This window comes from Diuraphis noxia, unplaced genomic scaffold (genome assembly GCF_037042655.1).
Source record: "Diuraphis noxia isolate RWA-SAM2 unplaced genomic scaffold, SU_Dnox_SAM2 contig0004, whole genome shotgun sequence".
Lineage (NCBI taxonomy): Eukaryota > Metazoa > Arthropoda > Insecta > Hemiptera > Aphididae > Diuraphis > Diuraphis noxia.
This window is the reverse complement of record NW_028301714.1, coordinates 44,408,663-44,428,476: the sequence shown is the minus strand read 5'-3', so window position 1 is coordinate 44,428,476 and position 19,814 is coordinate 44,408,663. Positions and strand designations below refer to the sequence as shown.

The 19,814-nt window shown below is 24.4% G+C and overlaps 1 protein-coding gene across 2 annotated transcripts in view; it reads left to right on the top strand.

Moving 5' to 3' along the window:
• The window catches only part of LOC107169556 (lachesin-like), a 270,623-nt gene that overhangs the window by 194,969 nt on the left and 55,840 nt on the right, over positions 1-19,814 (top strand). For both annotated transcript variants that reach the window (XM_089226856.1, XM_089226855.1), the window contains exon 3: positions 12,044-12,210. In XM_089226856.1, the coding sequence (XP_089082982.1) occupies positions 12,044-12,210 (167 nt within the window). The remainder of the gene's footprint in view (positions 1-12,043; positions 12,211-19,814) is intronic.

The window sequence follows — 19,814 nt, the reverse complement described above, 5'->3', positions numbered from 1 at the left end:
AAATTAGAAGTCGTGAGTCCGACTACGGTAAATATCTTTGGTCCGGTCGGGACAAAACGCTTGTACAATAATGTGTGTGTGTGTGTGTGTGTGTGTGTGTGTGTGTGTGTGTGTGTGTGTGTGTGTGTGTGTGTGTGTGTGTGTGTGTGTGTGTGTGTGTGTGTGTGTGTGTGTGTGTGTGTGTGTGTGTGTGTGTGTGTGTGTGTGTGCGCGCGCGCGCGCGTGCGCGCACACATTAGTGTGCTTGTTAACTTAACCGTAGTAAAATCGAAATATTATTGCGTGCTTTTGTCGGCTAAAACATGTTAACAGTTAGCCAGGATATTAGAGTGTGAGAGTGTGTAAATCGAAATGTCGGTGTACCTGAAACATTATTATACTCTGAATGCTTTATTATTGTGCATTTGTGTAACAAAATATCTTGAACAATTTCATTTTTATGATTAATTATGGATGTGGATGGGTATATATATATTTAATCAAATGCAATGCGATGCTGGCGATTCATTCCAGTAAGCCAAGAGCTGTACGAGTTTAGATTGTTTTTGTTCCATTCCAGTAAGCGTATAAAATAATTACATTTTGATTGAAATATCATTTATCCTTTTATAAAAGTTATATTATTTATTTCTAAAGAACTTTTGACATCTATATAAATAGTATAATTTGAGTGAGAACGAAAATATATTATTATAATTTAGTACACATTCCAGTGGATACATATAGGAAAATTAAAAATACAATTTCAGTGTAATTTTATAAGTCTATAAGTCTAATATTTTATGAGTATTTTATCATATAAATTATCAGCTTAATGCGTTACCAATCAAATTAATTATTATTTTAACATATTATTTCAAATAAATTAAGTACATAGACAATACTGTTGTTATTTAAATAGTGAAAATAATATTGAATAGCCAAATTGTAGTTCAGAAATAAATTTAACTATATTTTTATTGCAGCTTTACTATTTAATACAAATAAAAAAATTGTTTCTGTTTTGTGTTTATTTGCTAAATCGTTACGCTAAAATTTGATGAATAATTGTTGAGGTAAACAGTATAATTAATACAATATTCTATACTTGTCCGTATAACACTTTTCAATAATAAATTAACCTAAATTTTATTTTAAAATCAATGAAACAATATTATAGCATTCAGAAAAAAAATTTAAAATTAATTACATTTTGTTGATAATATAATATAACTAAAATATATATATATATATATATTTACATACATAATGTGGTATTTTAACGTATACATAATCTGCCATTGTTTATTGTGTCTGGTGTTTAAATATTTGAACTACTGATGTACACAACATACCAGTGTTAATATGAAATGATGTTATGTGTCCAAGATGCGCGTAAAAGGTTTACCTTTATGAAAATAAGAGTAAAAAGAAAACTTGTTTTCCGAAATAACTCTGCAGACGTGGAAGGGGTTTTTGTGCCATAAACGGCCTGATGAAATGACGGGAGTGGGTAGTTTGTAAGTTGCGTTAGCAGCACATAGGACCCACAGCCACACTTTTACCAAAACAGTATCTTTGAAAGTTATTTAAGAGCTGAAGTGTAGAGAAGATGACATTCTATCGTGAAAGCATTTATGTCGTCTAAAAATGGAAGCTTGATGTCTAGTAGTGGTTCATCGAAACACCGAATTACCGTCACACTGTCCAGATAATACGAAACTCGTTTTACTTGCGTCAGCATTTCTCAACAGAACATTTTATAGGACTTCGATGTTGGCACGAGAATTTTATAACCTTTTTGACCTCTTTACGCACCGAATAAAAACCAAAAGCTAATGGAAATACACTGAGAATAATGATAAATTATTTTTATCACATTTGATTGTTTGAAATTATTATTAAATTATAACAAGTTATAGTTTTCTCCGAAATTTTGTTCTCCGATAATATATTTTAAGTAAAATATATAATATATATATATATTATATATATACAATAACATATTTATATTTTTCATTATTTATTCAATTTAATTTTGTACCATAATATTATAATTCATAATCAATGATTAAATTATTTGAGAAATGCAACTATTGGGTGTAAATTTGACTAGATATTAGTTAAATTATGTCAATTATAACAAATATGATGATTTATGTAAAATAATTGACAAAACTACATAATTTTATTTATAGACAATAGCTAGTGCAGTACTATATTATATACTCGTACGTATTGTCTTATTATTATGTTATAACGATCGGAAATTATATTTTTTTCAAAACTGATATAGTTAAGCTGTAGGTGTTAACATTTTTACTAGAGAATCGTTTATATAATAAATAAATACTTTTAAATAGATCAATTAGTATTATTTACCTCTTTAACCAGTGTTTATAAACAGTGCACATATGCATAGGTAACCACATATATATTACTTTAAATTCAAAATACCTTTAAGCTTATCATCAGAAGTTTTGAAAAATATAAAACGATACGAAACCTCAAAGTATCTGATATTTATTCTTATGAATTAAGTGACATCGAACCCGCACAAGTGATCTATTGTTTCTATCTTACATACGTATAACATCATAGACAATTTTCGTTCAACTGTTTCAATAGTGTGCTGTCATTTTCGATATTAAAGTGAATTGAACTATTTTATAATTTAAAATAAGAACAAAATCTAAGTCAAAACATAGATTGTATAGATATTATTTTAAATTAAGTTAAGACTTTTTTGAAACTGTACATTTTCAAATGAACATAATTTAAAAATGATAATATCAATACAATTTTACATGGTGCCCTAAAAATAATATTACATAATTGTATAATGGGTCAATTTATACTAATATTCAAAACTAATATTACACTACTAGAACTATTAAACAAAAATGTGTTATAACGTTAGATTGGGTTAGGCGTGTATAAGACGGAGACGATACATGCAGATTCAACATCTTAATAACACTTATTATTAAGAATTCAAAGGTATTTTAATATTATGTTTTGAAAAATCTGAAATATAATAAAATATTAAGTTCAGTTTGAACGCAAAATAAATTATTTTGTTCAATTTATTTTATACAATATTAATATATTATACTAGATAATATAAAACATTCGTTTTTTAAGAAGTGGCAGCTATATATATTTGTATACCTCAGAAATCAACTAATTGAAAGTACTTTCTAAAAGGCAGAGTATTATTAGTAATAATATTCTACTCTAATGTAAAAGTAAGAATTTAATACTATTACATTAAGTAATAATTTATTTCTATTATTTTTAAAAATATTTACTTTAAGTAACAACTTAAATAAAAACCTGAACCATTTATTTGACGTAAACTGCATATCGATGACCTAATTATTTCTGGTCACGATTACAGATTCTTCTAAATATAAATCAATATATATATATACTAAATAATAATTATATATATAATATAACTAAATTAAAGACGATATTGATTTCAGTTATACATAAACGGTAATATCGATAAATTTAATTGATCTGAGAAACCAAACGTATGAATAATTCATAGACAACAATGGGGAACATTTGGAAGTTTTTCTCACAACTTTTGTCACTATTGTTTTATATTTTTAAACATTTTTTTGCTTTTGTTTCTTTAAAGGGATGGTCTGTCACGGAATTGATTTTTTGTTATTCTTTGCCAACTGCGATATTTTTGTCTACTTTCCAAAACTAGTTCTTTGCACTATTCATTTCTCAATAAGTTTATATTTGTATGATTTCAACTTTCTTTTTATGATTAATATGTAAGTAAAATAAAATAATATTTTTATTACTATTGTATAAAATAATTATTTCTCAGATATAGGTAGTAATTTCAAAGTCTTTAAAAACAAATTAAATTAATGTAATTTTTCAACGTCTTGGTAAAAATAATTTAAACATTTTACAAAAATGTATCGTTATTCTTCGAAAATAATATATATCACAATTTTTAAATTTATTAGTGGATTTATAATTGAAGAAGGTGATACATTACATAATTTAAAATGTTGAGCATTATAATTTCTATCAATACACTTTTTGTATCAATGAAAGTACAAATTTTAAAATAATTCAAATAGTGTATTATGAATAAAGTTTAATGAAAATACGTCACCAGTTCTGAATTATTTAAAATTTGTATAATGGAGCAAGTTTTTTGGGCGGCGCAGTATATAGGCAATTTCGGTGCATCTATGTGTAGTTTGCATTATTAAATTTATTTTATAATATTATGTAGGTAAAATACTACTCAATTCAATGTAAAAATAAAAATAATAATCCGTATCGTTTTGTTTGAGGTTAGTTTTAATCCTTAACATTTAGTAAAGCTCAAACAAAATGCATTGACATAAATCATAAGCATTGTTCTGAAATTTATTTTATTTTCATTCATCACATACGAGTAGTACATCAACAGCAATTATTACCTTTACAATTATTTTAATATTATCAATTAATACATTCATCATAAGCTGTTTATAAAATGTTTTCTAAAATTTACTAGGCGTGGATTTAAAATGCAAAAAGTTTTGTTTCTTATGACATTTGGGTTTTTGATGTTTCTTAGAAAGATACAAAATAGTTATTTTTTTGTCAAAGTATTTTTAAGTTACTGTTGTAAAATCATAGGTATTTTAAACTTTCAAAAGTCAGTTCACGTACACAATGCCATGTCTTTGTTGAAGTATTGCTTGTAATTCTATGTGAATATAGAAAATACAATTCTTCGAGTTAAACATTATGTATCATAATAAATAACTGAAAGTAGTATTTCTTAAACATTAAAAGTACAAGGGTTCTTATTTATTACTCTATTTATTAATACTTAATAGGAGGTTGATTACCACCAAACCAAATGTTATACAACTTTCGAATCGGATTTTTTGTGTCATAAAATACATTCCTTCGAAAATCAAAAAATGTGATATATTATTTAGAAGTATATTATGGCTATGGATTTAAAATTTATAATCAAGATTTAATAACATGAGTATTATAATACCCTGCGTATAAAAGATTGATTCATACATAAATTTTTTATGGATTATACTTTAAAATATTTTTATACTTTGTGTTATCTAATATATTTAATAATATAAACTAAAAAATAAACTACAATTTGTTGGTTTGTCATATGTGTTTTATTGTTATTTAATTTCATAATACATACTATTGTCTCATTAAATAATTAGCTAAAACATAGGAACTTTTTGAAATACTATAAGATATTTTAAAAATATGTTGACTTTTAGCATAATATATAATAATATAAACATTTAATATTTTTAATTAATTTGTAATTTTTCTTGAAAATGCATTGATAGATTTTTTCTAGAACTAAAACTTACAAGTTTTGATTTTAGGTATTTAAAAATATTCAAGATACAATGGCAAGATTGTTTAAGCATATTTTGATGTATACATTTTGTAAATATTTGTAAAAATCACGAAAATTTGAAAGTTATGATGTAATTCAAAATATTTAAAATGTTTAATTTTCGTAACTCATACTTGACAATTGAATAAATATTATTTTATGAGTAGTTTATGCTAAAACTAAAAAAAATATACATACATTTTATTTTTGGACATTTAATGTTAAAATTTAGACAAAATTATGTATTTAAATAGAGATTAAGGATTTAAGTTATTTTGTTGTACCCAATTCAAAAACATTTTTAATGGATTCATGGATTTTAGTTTTTTAACGTAGGTATATTATAACATTTCATACACTCAATGACAATTTCAAATAGGTACAATGTTTTTAGTAATATAATTACTTATTAAAACACCTAAATCGCAATATGAATTAATCATAAAAATATGTACTTGGTAATATAAGCTGATGGTTTTCTTCGATTACAATTATAATTTTTCCATTGTAGGCTAATAAACATTGTATTTGAAGCCTTTAATTAATAAAAAAATTATAATTTTTTTATTTCAATGTTTTATCGTTGAATTAAAATTTACCTCATACATTATAGAGACTTCAACAATAACGATTTATACTTTATATCTATAATACTTTCATCAGACTATTAACCTACTATCCCCCCTCCTTTTTAAGATAATTTTTAATGTTTTATTAACTATTTATCGTGTTGTTTTTTCGAATAGCTTCAATATTAAAACTCAAATTAAGATAATATTTAACTCTTCTGATAATATTTGAATACTTTAATCGAAATTGTATTTTATGTATATAGTATGAAAAAAATAAATTTGAATTATCTTATTGAATATTATGACAATTATACTAACTATATTCAGATGTATCAACAAATTTTATGTTTCTTTCAATTAAGAAAAATTATTTTTTTATAAATAGTTAATATATTTTTATTATTATATTAAGTTATTATAATATAATTTCATTAAAATACACTATTTTATAAAAAAAATTAAATCTTGAAATAAAAAATAAAATTTGTTAAACTCGTATATACAGGAATCTAACTGATTTATATGCATTTCAATAATGTAATCAGAAAGTTGATAAAAAGTACAATTATTCCCTGTAGTTGACACCGAAAAGCTATTAAAATAAATCTAAATTACGTACCAATTTCGTTTATGTATACATAATTTGAAGTTCGTTTTTTTCATAATAGTTGTATTTAATTACCTTTAACACATTAAAAACAGATCTTTCTTCAACTTTGTTGTTTTTATGCATGTGATAAATGTGATTTATGAATATTACTATTATTTTATTAACAATTCTAACAAAACGTATAAACGTAAAAAATAATACACTTTTCACAACAATAGATATGATTTTTTTTTTTCATTTTTAGTTATAAAATATAAATGCGTAAAGAAATAATGTACTAGTTAGTACCTAGTTCATGATATTACATGAATTATAATCATACACAGAACATTAAGATTGGGATTAAAAAAAAATACTCTACAGATTGTTAAATTCTTGCGTCTATAATATTTACTCTTCATTTTAACATATTATATAGTTTCAAACCTTTGAAGTATTACCATAATTACCTTGAGTGATGTAAATACAGTGAACTATTGTTAATATAATATAATATTAATATCGAATATTTAGTACATATGAAGAAATAATAACAGAATTCATACTGAACTAAACAATATTGTTTTTATAATTTTATAAGATAAAACCAACTTTAGTTCTTCAAATAACTATCAATAATAATCGTTTAAATGGCTCAAATATGATATAGGTATATTCATAAACAGTAAGTACGTTAAGCTACTTACACGCGATATTGAATTTATAAAAGAAATAATTAATGAGTTTGGATTGCTATCTCATAGGATTGAACTATTATTTAGGAATTAATTTGTTTTTTAAATTCTAAAATTAATCTATTCTATACTAATTATTACAGTAATATATATAATACATTAAAAATTTCTTTAAGCCACTATAAGTAATGATTTGTGACAATTCAAGTTTTTACAGAAGTTTTTAATTTTGTTATTATTCTGATTTAGTACGGTAATAGATAGGTAATATTCAGTATATAAATTTGTCAATAAAATTTAAGTTGCTTCTGTTACTTGCTTGATAAATGTACAATTCATTATCTTAAAAAATAATAATGTTAAAAAGCATAAATGTGTTAAATTCTAAATTCTTAAACGCGCTTTTTTGCAAAGCATTCACGTTTAGATAATCTTATCTTAACTATTATGTTTACTTATCAAACGAATTAAATCTTACCTGACACGAGTTTTTTCTTTTTATTCAATTATTAACTATATTTCTTAATCAGATCAATGTGGAAACAATAATATTTAAAAAAGTTTTATTCTTGTCACAAAAAAAATAATGGAGAAATTGAGTCTTACATTTAATATACTTCCTAACAGAGAGAAAATAAATTAGAACACTCCTATGAATTATACCAGTAAACATTGTTTCAAAAACATTGCACAATCTTTATCAGTCGATTTTTCATTCTCTTCTCATCATTTATTAAAGCCCTAAAAAAAGAAAAAAAATACCTGGAGAAGGAAAAAGCAAGAAAAATTTGTGTCAGTATGGTTCGAATGGCCAACGTATTAAAAATGGGCGGCGGAACAAATGAGTTAAACGTCTTGAAAAATTGGGATCGTGTTTTCTTGAAAAAAAGGCAAGAAAAATTGAGGTCCGTTTTGTCATTTGACAAATACCTTTGTAGACCTATGTTGAAGAGTCTGGTTAATCCTTTTGGTTTATTCTCATCTTCATAAAAAACCGATGATATTAGGCCGACGAATAAATATTTAACACCCTCCGCGCTATTATGTTATTATCATGACCTTTCATTTTAATGATAACAATAAAATTACAAAAAAATAATATATATATATATGTATATATTATATAAGTACCGAACTATAAATTTTCACGAACAGAATAAAAACAAACCATGTATAAAATAATAATATATATAATGTTATAAGAAATATTGTATATAGTATACATATAAATATATAAATAAAAAAATAAACCATTGAAATGTTTATAAAATTATGAATAACGCCAGTAAAATAAAATTGTATTCACTGAAATTGGTAAAAATTAATATACAAACATTTTCAGTTTAAAACTGATATAAAGTTCAAAACATATTATTATGTAAAAATTATATTATACTTTGTAGGTATCAAATCGGTATTGTTATGATGAGACAAAAACTATAGGTATTGTAAACGCTTAACTATACAACGTTAACGTACGTTTAGTTTCAAAATATAGACAATGGTATCACCAAACAAACAAAAGCTGGATGCTTTTGAAAATAAAGAAGTTATTTATAAATGCGGGTTTGTATTCAATGTTGTAAGGCGTAAAAAGCATAATAAAGATATAAGATAAATTACCTAATTACCTCAAATAAGCAGCACCATAAAATAGTAAGAATCAGACAACTTCGTTAAGCAAGTCATACTGTGCAAAGTGATAAAAGGAATCTTAATCTTAAAACTGGTGATTTTAAATGCACGATCGATAGTTAAGTCTAATCTGGAATAAGTGGATTTATTTAAACTAAACTTAGTAGTTATAAACACTTGAGAACTGCAATATCTAAGGAAAAAGTAGCGACAAAATTGAAAAATCAAAGAGCATATTATTAACAATAAATTAAATACATAAAATTATAATTAAATAACGCTTGAAAAATAGAATTTCTTGAAAAGTGATATTATATTTTGTGATATAAAATGTTTTATTTAATATGAAAAACTGCAGAATAAATAGATTACGTCTATTAAACCTACTTAATACACCAAGATTTCTAAAATTATCATAACATTATAAGATAATGCAATAGAATATTATATTTCCTTAGCATATTGTATATTAGATATGATATGGATTTATACTTTCACATTAATTCAGTAAAGTTTGTATTTTGAATAGTAACAATAAACATATCTTAAGACCTAGCTATCTATTCTTTTTAAGTAATAGAGTTTAATTGTCTATTTTCTTAAAGTTAATCAATACCTGGAAATCTTCTAAATGATCATCATAGTAAAAGGTAGTTTTCTATAATATCAAGAGATTTTTAAAAAGACCTATACAATTAGTTGAAAACTTTCTATGGACGATAAAAAAATATATTTAAATATAATGATAGGTAGTATATATATATACTAGTATATACTAGACAGCTTTTATTGCAATTAAGTACCGTACTCAAATAATAATTTAAACAGAAACTTTTCTAAGATCTGCATTATTTTAAAATGCCATATGCATGGACAAGTTATAGATAATAATAAGTAGTCTTAAGGTTTCTAGAGTACATTTATATTTCGTTTATAGAGCTTTGAAATAAAATGGCAGTATTAAAACAGTAATAATTTCAATCCGTTTATCATTATTGTCATTTGATCGTGTCTTCTGGAGGAAAAATCGAGGTTATATAGCCAACTCTTTTTCTTAAATTGACTGCTCAATAACATATAAGTATACATCACAACATGAATGCAATTGACTTATACAATAAGAATATTTTTTAAATAACAACGAGAATTTAACAATATTACTTATTAAGTTAACAATATACAAATTAAAATTAGTGTTTATTAAAATAATACCTAACTATTATAATGTATTTCAAAGTATTGAATTTTAATGTATTGCAGGTATATAGGAGTCACAATTTTATTAATTTTCATTCATGGTCGGAAACTACCATACAATTTAAAATACAATCTGTCATCAAAGCTCACCACAGTAACACATTACTTACTATACAAAGAGGTCATACTAAAATGACTCACCTGAATCTTGTAACCTTTAATCTTTTCAATTTATATTCTATAAAAAATAACATAAACATTAAGTTTTCTCGGGCACATTTGGAAATTAGGGCATATATCAATTGCGCCGTAAATTACAGGTAAAAAAAGAAAAATTATGGAATAGGAAAAAGGTATAAATCAATTGCGCCAATCGATACTTCAATGTTATAAATTGTGTATGTCAATTGCGCCGATCGATTTTTAAATACATCATTATATAAACATGTGTAATACCTATTATTTCTATTGTTTACAAAACTTAAAGATTAGCATTGTTGTATATTTGGTAAATAAGGAACTTACAAATAGGTTTTGCAACTATGGTTTTTACGTGTGTAATGAAATATAATATTTGACCATTTGTTCGACATATTTTTAATTGCCTCACAATATGATGAAGCTGATGTTGCCAGATAAGTCACTTTTATATCAAATGTTTTAAAACTTTTACAGTCATCGACTTTTAGATTATAAATTGTGTGTAATGTATATATTTTTGTTTATTGTTGTACAAATTATTATAAAAATAATATAATTAATATAAATTAATATTTAACTAATATATTATAATATAATATAATAATTATAAAAATTAAAACTAACCAAGACATCCTGTGTCATTGTCAAATGCTCCGGCGCAATTGATGTATACCTTTTTAATATACCTCTTTTATAGCGGCGCAATAGATAACTATATATAGATATACTATACAGGTAGTGTCCAAAATCCGGCGCAATTGACGAACACCGGGAAATTATAATCATTTTCAAGTAGTATAAAGTATTTCAAAATCTAAGAAAGTATCTGTGGTAGAGGATGATATTTCACCCTTATTAAAGTCAACCACCGACTACTCAAACAATATTTTAATATTTTGTTTAATATCTACTTACAATATGGTTCAATATGAAAATTTTTTTCACTTATATTATAATGTTATAACTATCGTAGGTATCATACTTCTTGAATTTGGTTATGATTTATAAAAGACACGTTCACCATTATATATTCATAAACAAACATAGTCAACTATTGAATTATAAATGATTGAACGATAATACAAAATAACCTAGTCTAACTACCTACAAATTTAATCAAAAGTTGTTATGTGGTTCATAATATTTTTATATACCTATTAAAATAGATAATGGATACAAAATTATTTGATTATATAAATTTGAGTTCCTGAAATTTAGCTATAATTAGTTTATTATAGGTACACCCCTCCTAAAGTAGGACTAAATTAAAATGTATAATTTAAATTTTACTAAATTTGCAAAACGTATAATGTACGTATTATGGTGATAAACAATATCTCAGTAATATTATAATTTGTGAAATTAAGGAATATGTTTGACAGGTGAACACTCTCTATTTATATTAACCTTTGTTTTTGTTAATTTTTTATGCATAATATATTGTTTAGTATTTATATTTAGTAGACAATAATGACATTTAATAATTCACAAAGAAAAGTTGTAAAGATACCGCGTTGTAATGAATTAATTGTTACAAAATTGATGAATATTATTATATTAAAAGTTTTTTAAAAAATTAGTTTTTTTTTTTTTTAATTTGCCTTTTAGAAAAAAAATAGTCAAAATGTATACTTAAAATAATGAAACATTTAAAAATATATCACGATATTATTATTATTATTATTTATTATCTTCCCTTTAAAATATAAAACAGAATTTATCACGATGACAATTTTAACTGAATGGGTTTTCATTTTTGTTTTAGTTTCAATGGAGTCGAGCTCGTCGCTACAAAATATACAACCAATGTCAAAAAAAGAAACACCTATGCAAAGACCACTCTTTGACGACATTTCGCCTCATAATGTAACAGCTGTAGTTGGACAAACTGCTATTCTCCACTGCAGAGTCAAACATATATCTGATAGAACGGTAAATAAACATTTAAATTTATTTTTATTCCAGTATCAATTACATTGTTATGATAACGCATAACTCATTATAGTGCGAAGTATATTATGCATATTTAAAAAAAATCTCATGTTGGCTTATTAATCATTTCTTAATAGTTAGTTAGTTATTTAATTTATTTAATCTCGCAAATCGAAATAATTTTTGACAAAAACATGGCATGTAACTTATAAAATATAAGTAAAGTATACAATAATATACCATGCAATTGTGGTAATCGGTTTTTGGTATTATAAATACAATAAAATAAAATATAAAAATATATTGATATAAATATTTCATGTTTAATAATTGTTGATTAAATATGTTGAAAAAACAGTTTAAATTTCTAACGTTCATAAAAAAAATGGACTGCATTGACGTTATTTTTAAGCTTCTATGTGAATGTAAGAGGACCCAACACTTTATATTATATTTTCAAATATTTCAACGAGTAATAAAAATGTTACGCATAAATTGAAAAATAGTGGATAGTTGGATATTTATATGCTAGGTATACAGAAAGTGTGAAATAGATAAATAGAATGGATGTGTTAAATTTGAAATCAATAATATAAAATCATTAACTATATAAATGAAGATTCTGAGCGGAGACGGTCTGATCAACCTATTTAGGTAATTAAAGATATTATTGCTATAAGCCATTTGCGGGACTGCGTGCGACTTGGTTTTTTACTCTAAAGGTCTAAAACATGCCTTACAGGATAAAATCTTACATCTCACTGAATGTTCAGGTTTCGATTATTATTTTTGTAAAAGAGAACACATATACACATATAGAGCGCATTGGATTTGGATTTTAAAAATTATAATTCTAAACCTTATGAAACGATTTTGAATATGAAAAAATTATACAAACACTTGTTTTTTTAAGGAACAAAATTAATACTTGAAGTCCAATGTACCAGGTAGAAAATTATAATCGCTCTTATAAAAAAAAGGGGACCTTTAACTAGGGTAGGTTAGATTTGAATGCAATGATAGGTATCATTGTATACGAAAAACGATTCTGAACGGAGATGATTTGTCAGTTTAGGATATATTATATTTAAATATTGTCATATATTCTATTTTGAAACAAATAATTTATTTTTCAATTAAGACGCATTTTGCATGGTTAATCAATTTTTCCAAAAACATTGCATGAAGTTATCATAATTCATAATACCTTATATTATCATAGATATATACATATACCTGGTTTGAGGATAAATCGTTATCATTACGCGATTTCATAAAAATTTAAAACTCAAACACTCAAAAAATTTTTCCTATAATGACGCTTCAAATTTTCTCTATAGCTATTTGAAGCAAAATGTATGGAAAACATAGTGTTAAATTGTATAACCTTAGATATAAATACAAACAATATAATGAATTCTGAACTACAAAATAATTTGCAAATATTCAAGATTTTGACGAATTTTTGTCAATATTTTAAATTCAAATGCTCATAAAAATTTAATTTTAATTTCCGGTAGACATTTTTTTTTGTGATAAAGACTGACAAATTTGAAAGGAATCTTGTATTAAATTTCAAATTTTAGATTTAAAAAGAAAATTATTTATGAATTTCTAACTTAAAATAATTTGTGAACTTTTGTGATTTTTATGTATTTTGTCAAAATTCAAACTTTGAATACTTATAAAAAAAAATTGTGACTATTAATTTCTTTTATTTTTCAACTGCTGTTGTAAAAATATGTTAAGAGCCTTGTATTAAATTGTCAAGCTTTTCTGCCTATTAAATAAATTTTTATCGATATTAGTTTTTAAAAAAACTGATAATGATCGAAAATTGCAAATACCTATGAATAGTTCAACTTAAGTTGAAAATTGCTTGGTGGATAGAATATACTTATATAAACATTTGGTTAAAATTTCATGTTTCTATGGTCATTTATTTTAATGTTAACAATTATATAAAAAAAATCGATCTGGTCGAAAAATGGTTTTGCGTAAAAATTCCTGTTTTTTTCTGTCATTTTTTTTTTGTTTTTCTCGATTTTTTTGAAAACTGTTGGAAAATGTTTACTTTTGACCTCTATAATGCACCAAGGATATTCACTTTTACATCGGAAACCACCCCCAAAGTTTGAAATTGAAGCATTATTTCGACTAGTTATGCTGTACACAGACACACAAAAAAAAAAAACACACATCATTGTAAAATCAATACATTCATCACTTCGTTCAGAATCTAAAATATTACAATCACACAACTCTATAATTTATATAATATATGTATGTCAGTTTTTATTGTAAAGCGTGTTTTGAGAAAAAAATTACGCTTTTCATTTTTGATTAGCGGTGCCGTCGATATGTGCACAAGTGCAAATGCACCAGTGCTTACGTAGATAGTCTGATCTCCGCATACAATCACAATCACACTAATCATTGATGACTAACACAAATTATATGGGCGTTTTGTTTTGCTATAACCTAATATTACATTAATATATTCCATTTTACCAATGTATTTTGTTAGTTAAAAATTGTTTAGGTACGACTTTCCAAAATTACTAACCAGATAATTTTCATACCAGAAATTTCAATGTTGAAATCGGAGCTCAATATTTCTGTTTAATAATGTACTGACAAACACAATACAATATGTATCTACCAATTTTATAAAAAAAACACACACATAATAAATATTCATTGTGTATTTTATTTAAATAAATATACTTGTGATTTACATATAAACATTTTATTAGTTAGGAATATTTTGTTTGATTTATTTTGAAATAATAATAGAAAAAAAAAGTCTAAATTATAAATATGCATTTAAAGCTTAAAATGGATCATTTATAATAAAAATTATACATTCTAAATTATACCTATCTAGTTTGCATTGTCATATTTTACAAGTTAATTATAAATTATGTCAAGAAGTGGAAAGTATTCTACTATATAGATGAAAGATAAAAGTTTCACAATAAGGCCTTAATACTTATATCGTGAAAAAAAAACTTACTATTTAAGTTTCAAGCACTTAACAAACAGGTTTTTGTGTAGGCCCGAAAGTCGTATTAAATATATTATGAGAACGTGATACATTATCATATTATAATAGAGTTCAGAAGATTAGTATCAGAGTGATAGTACATTAGTACCTTTATTGTAAAACATGATCAATTATAATATTATACATTATACATGCATTTAATAATAATTCATTGACTTTAAATAACAAACTTGTTTGTATGTACCTATACTAATTATTAATTAATTATAAGACTGGAGGTTTGGCAATTTTAAGGATTGAACGGTTTTTTGTTAATATCGGAGCTCTCAGATAGTTTCTCAGACAGTATTGATTTGATTTATGTTCTCGAAAAAAAAAACAAACTTTGTATTTCGGATAAAACCATATCAGATAAATAAATATAGTAATGATATGCTATATTATAATTATCGCTATCTTTTTTTATCTGATGAACGACATAATTAGTTATAATAATTTATTTATAATCTTTCAAATTTTAATTTTTATGGCACGTTTTTATTATCATAAGTTATAAATAGAGGGATTATTAATGAATAAACGTAAGGAATATATTTAAAAATTACAATATGAATTCCAGACAATTTATAAGCTGTAGGTGATTCATTTTTACTGTACATACTCAATAACTATTATTTCTAACTTATTTTAGATTCTGAGCGGAGCGATGAATGTATTGATTTTACCATGATGTGTGTTTTTATTTTTTATTTATTTTTTATTTTTGTGTCTGTCATCACGTATTGGGGCAGTAAAAGTGCTTCGATTTTTGACTTCAGTATCTCGTTCGTTCAGAAAGTTAATCTAGTTGTTACTTGGGGGGAAGGGTCAAAATTAAAAAATTCTTAATATTTTTCTAGATAAACGAGAAAAATAAACTAAAAATTAAGGGAAAAGCGGGAAATTGTACGCACAATCAATTTTCGATAAAATCGATTTTGGTTTTTGATGTAAGATTAAAACAAATGACCATAGAACATGAAATTTTCACCAAATGTTTATATAAGTATATTCTATCTACCATGTAATTTTCAACTTAAGTTGAACTATTCATAGGTATTTGGAATTTTCGATCATTATTAGTTTTTTTTTAACTAATACCTATCGATAAAAATTTATCTAATAGGCAGAAAAGCTTGAAAATTTAATACAAGGCTCTTAACACATTTTTACAACAGCAGTTGAAACATAACAGAAATTCATAGTCACAATTTTTTTTATAAACATTCAAAGTTTGAATTTTGACAAAATACGTAAGAATCACAAAAATTCACAAATTATTTCAAGCTAGAAATTCATAAAAAAATTTCCTTTTATATCTATTATATATAATTTATTTGTTGGGTAGAAAAGCTTGCAAATTTAATACAAGACTTCTAACACACTGTAAAAATAGCAGTTAAGAAATATTAAAAATACATAGGCACGAATTTTTTTTTAAGCGCATTTAAAGTTGAAATTTTGATTAAAGACGTAAAAATTACGGCTATGTTCGAATTATCTTAGATAGAAATTCATAAAAGTTTTTCTTTTTAGATCTAAGATTTGGAAATTTAATACAAGGCTCCTAACATATTTTTACAATAGCAGTTGAAAAATAAAATAAATTCATAGTCACAATTTTTGTTTATAAGCATTTAAATTTCAAATTTTGACTAAATACATAAAAATTACGGCAATGTTCAAATTATTTTATGCTAGAAATTCATAAAACACGTCCTTTTATATCTAAGATTTGAAAATTTAATATAAAGCTCCTAACATATTTGTACAATAGCAGTAGAAAAATAAAAGAAATACATAGTCACAATTTTTTTTTTACAAGCAATTAATGTTTAATTTTGACAACATACATAAAAATTACGAAAATTCGCAAACTATTTTAAACTAGAAAATTCATAAAAGTTTTTCTTTTTTAGTCTAAGATTTAAAAATTAAATACAAGACTCCTAACATCTTTTTACAATAGCAGTCGAAAAATAAAAAAATACAGATTCAAAATTTTTTTTTACAATCATTCAAAATTTAATTTTGACAACATACATCAAAATTACGAAAATTCGCAAATTATTTTAAGCTAAAAATTCATAACAAAATTTTAATTTAAATCTAAGATTTGAAAATTTTTAATAATCTATAATATATCCATAGACAGATAATCAGTCTTCGCTCAGAATCGTTTTTCGTATACAATGATACCTATCATTGCATTCAAATTTAACCTACCCTAGTCAGAGGTCCACCCCACCCCCTAATGTACAGCAGAGCGATACCCACTTACCCGCTTTTTCTTTTTAATTCTAAGATTTAAAAATTTAATACAAGGCTCCTAACATATTTTTACACCAAATATATTAATTAATATGGAAGAGCAAAAATGTAAAAAAAAAAATAAGTCATATTATAAGGTTATATAATTTTTATTTATAATATACTTTATTTTTACAATTTTTTTCTATACACTGTAATTTAATAATTTAATTTAATTTAATAAAATATTATACTTTTTCAAATACATAAATTCATATTAAAAAAATGTTTTCTTTAATATTACGATAAGATGCGAGCCGCGGTTTGGCCACCCCTGTAATATAATATCATTGGATTCAAATTTAATTCCATCTATTACAGTAGCCCACTATCGTAACATACTGTACAGCAGAGCGACATCCACTTTCCCACTTTTTTTATATTAATCTCTTGTTTCAATCAATTATACTTATACATAAATTATTCTGAAATATTATGTTTTAATCTTGATGACAATAAAATTAAAAATATACTGTAGTAATTTTGTACATTATGTATTTTTGACCAATTATCTAATTTTTTTTTTATTTGAAATAAATAATCGACAATTTAGGCGCTTAATTATTTTATGTGATTAAATGTAGTATACACCCAAAATCACAAGAATCAAAAGAAATCAAATCACCGCTTAGAATTGCATTCAAAATGATTTATTTGTGTAGAGGAATAGATTTCATAACTCGTATAAATGCAATTTATAAATTCGTATTTCCCACCAATTCATCTGTAATAAACAAACTAATGGGAAATATTGACGTTAAATGATATTGAATGTTTGACTTGTTTGTCCCAAATCCTCTTTAGCTTTACAATCTCTGCATTGTATGTAGTCGTTGATATATTTTAATGCCTGACCGACTTTAACATTTTCAATCATTCGTCTAATCCTGTCAATAGTCGTTTTTCAAGGCGTTGTAGTGACAAAATAGTACCTAGTTCAATCAGTATATAATATATACAGCCTCTGGTTAAACGCAAACGTCTTGGCAGATAGCTGGCAGAGGCTCCTCTATCCAGGGTTGGATCAAACAAAATATTTTTCAAGAATCTCATTTTAATTTTTTTTTAAACGGGTAAGTGGATGTCGCTCTGCTGTACATTAGGGGAAAGGGATGGAGATCTGCTTAGGGTTTGAATGCAATGATAGGTATCATTGTATACGAAAAACGATTCTGAATGGAGATGATTTGTCAGTCTAGGTTATAATATGTTTAATATTGTCATATATTCTAATTTGAAACAAATATTTTATTTTTCAATTAGGACACATTTTGCATAAGGCATGGTTAATCAATTTTTAATAGGTACCTTATATTATCATATATATATATAAATATATATTATATACCTGGTGAGGTAGGTTGGGTTAGGTTGTAAATATTTGAACTTCAAATGCTAATAAAAAAAAATTGTGCCCATGTATTCTTATAAATTTTGATTACTATAAGAATTACTTATGAGAAACTTTGTGTTAAATTTTCAAGTATTTTGATAGGGCAAAAAAAAATTATCGACACTTCAAAAAAATATTTTCAGAAAAATTGAAAATTTCAGTTGTTTATAAATATCTCAAAAAAAGTTAAAATATAAAACAAACTATTAATACGAGTATTCATACTATAGAAAAAAAACACACACATCATTGTAAAATCAATACATTCATTACATCGTTCAGAATCTAAAATATATAAATTGTAAATTACAAGCGATATTCAGAGTAAAATCAAAATCAAATCTGAATAACTTAGAATATTTTAAAATTCAAATTAATTAAAGAAATTATGAGAAATAATATATTACAGTTCATTATTTTTATTAAATTCCATAAGTGTTGATTTGTGTTTAATGTGTCGATTGTTTTATTTTAATTAATATGCACATTGCTTGAACTATTTGTAAAACATGAATTTCACCAAATGTTATCGTATATATATTACATACAATGTTGCTGTATAAAGTAACTAGATTGTGCAAGTTTCATTACCTATACAATTCGCGATATGTACAATAATCACTGTACAAATTGCGAAATGTATCTTCATTGTTCAAATCACAAGATTACTGCTAGTTTTAAAGTCTTAATTTTTATTAACAAATAAATAGAAATATTTTAATATAAAGTTATATAAATTACAATATAATAAGTGGTATGTTTTAAAAGTATTTTCAGCAACATTGTACAATTCGCGATGTGTACAAAAATCACTGTATAAATTGCGAAATGTACAATTCCGGAGATTGTATGTAA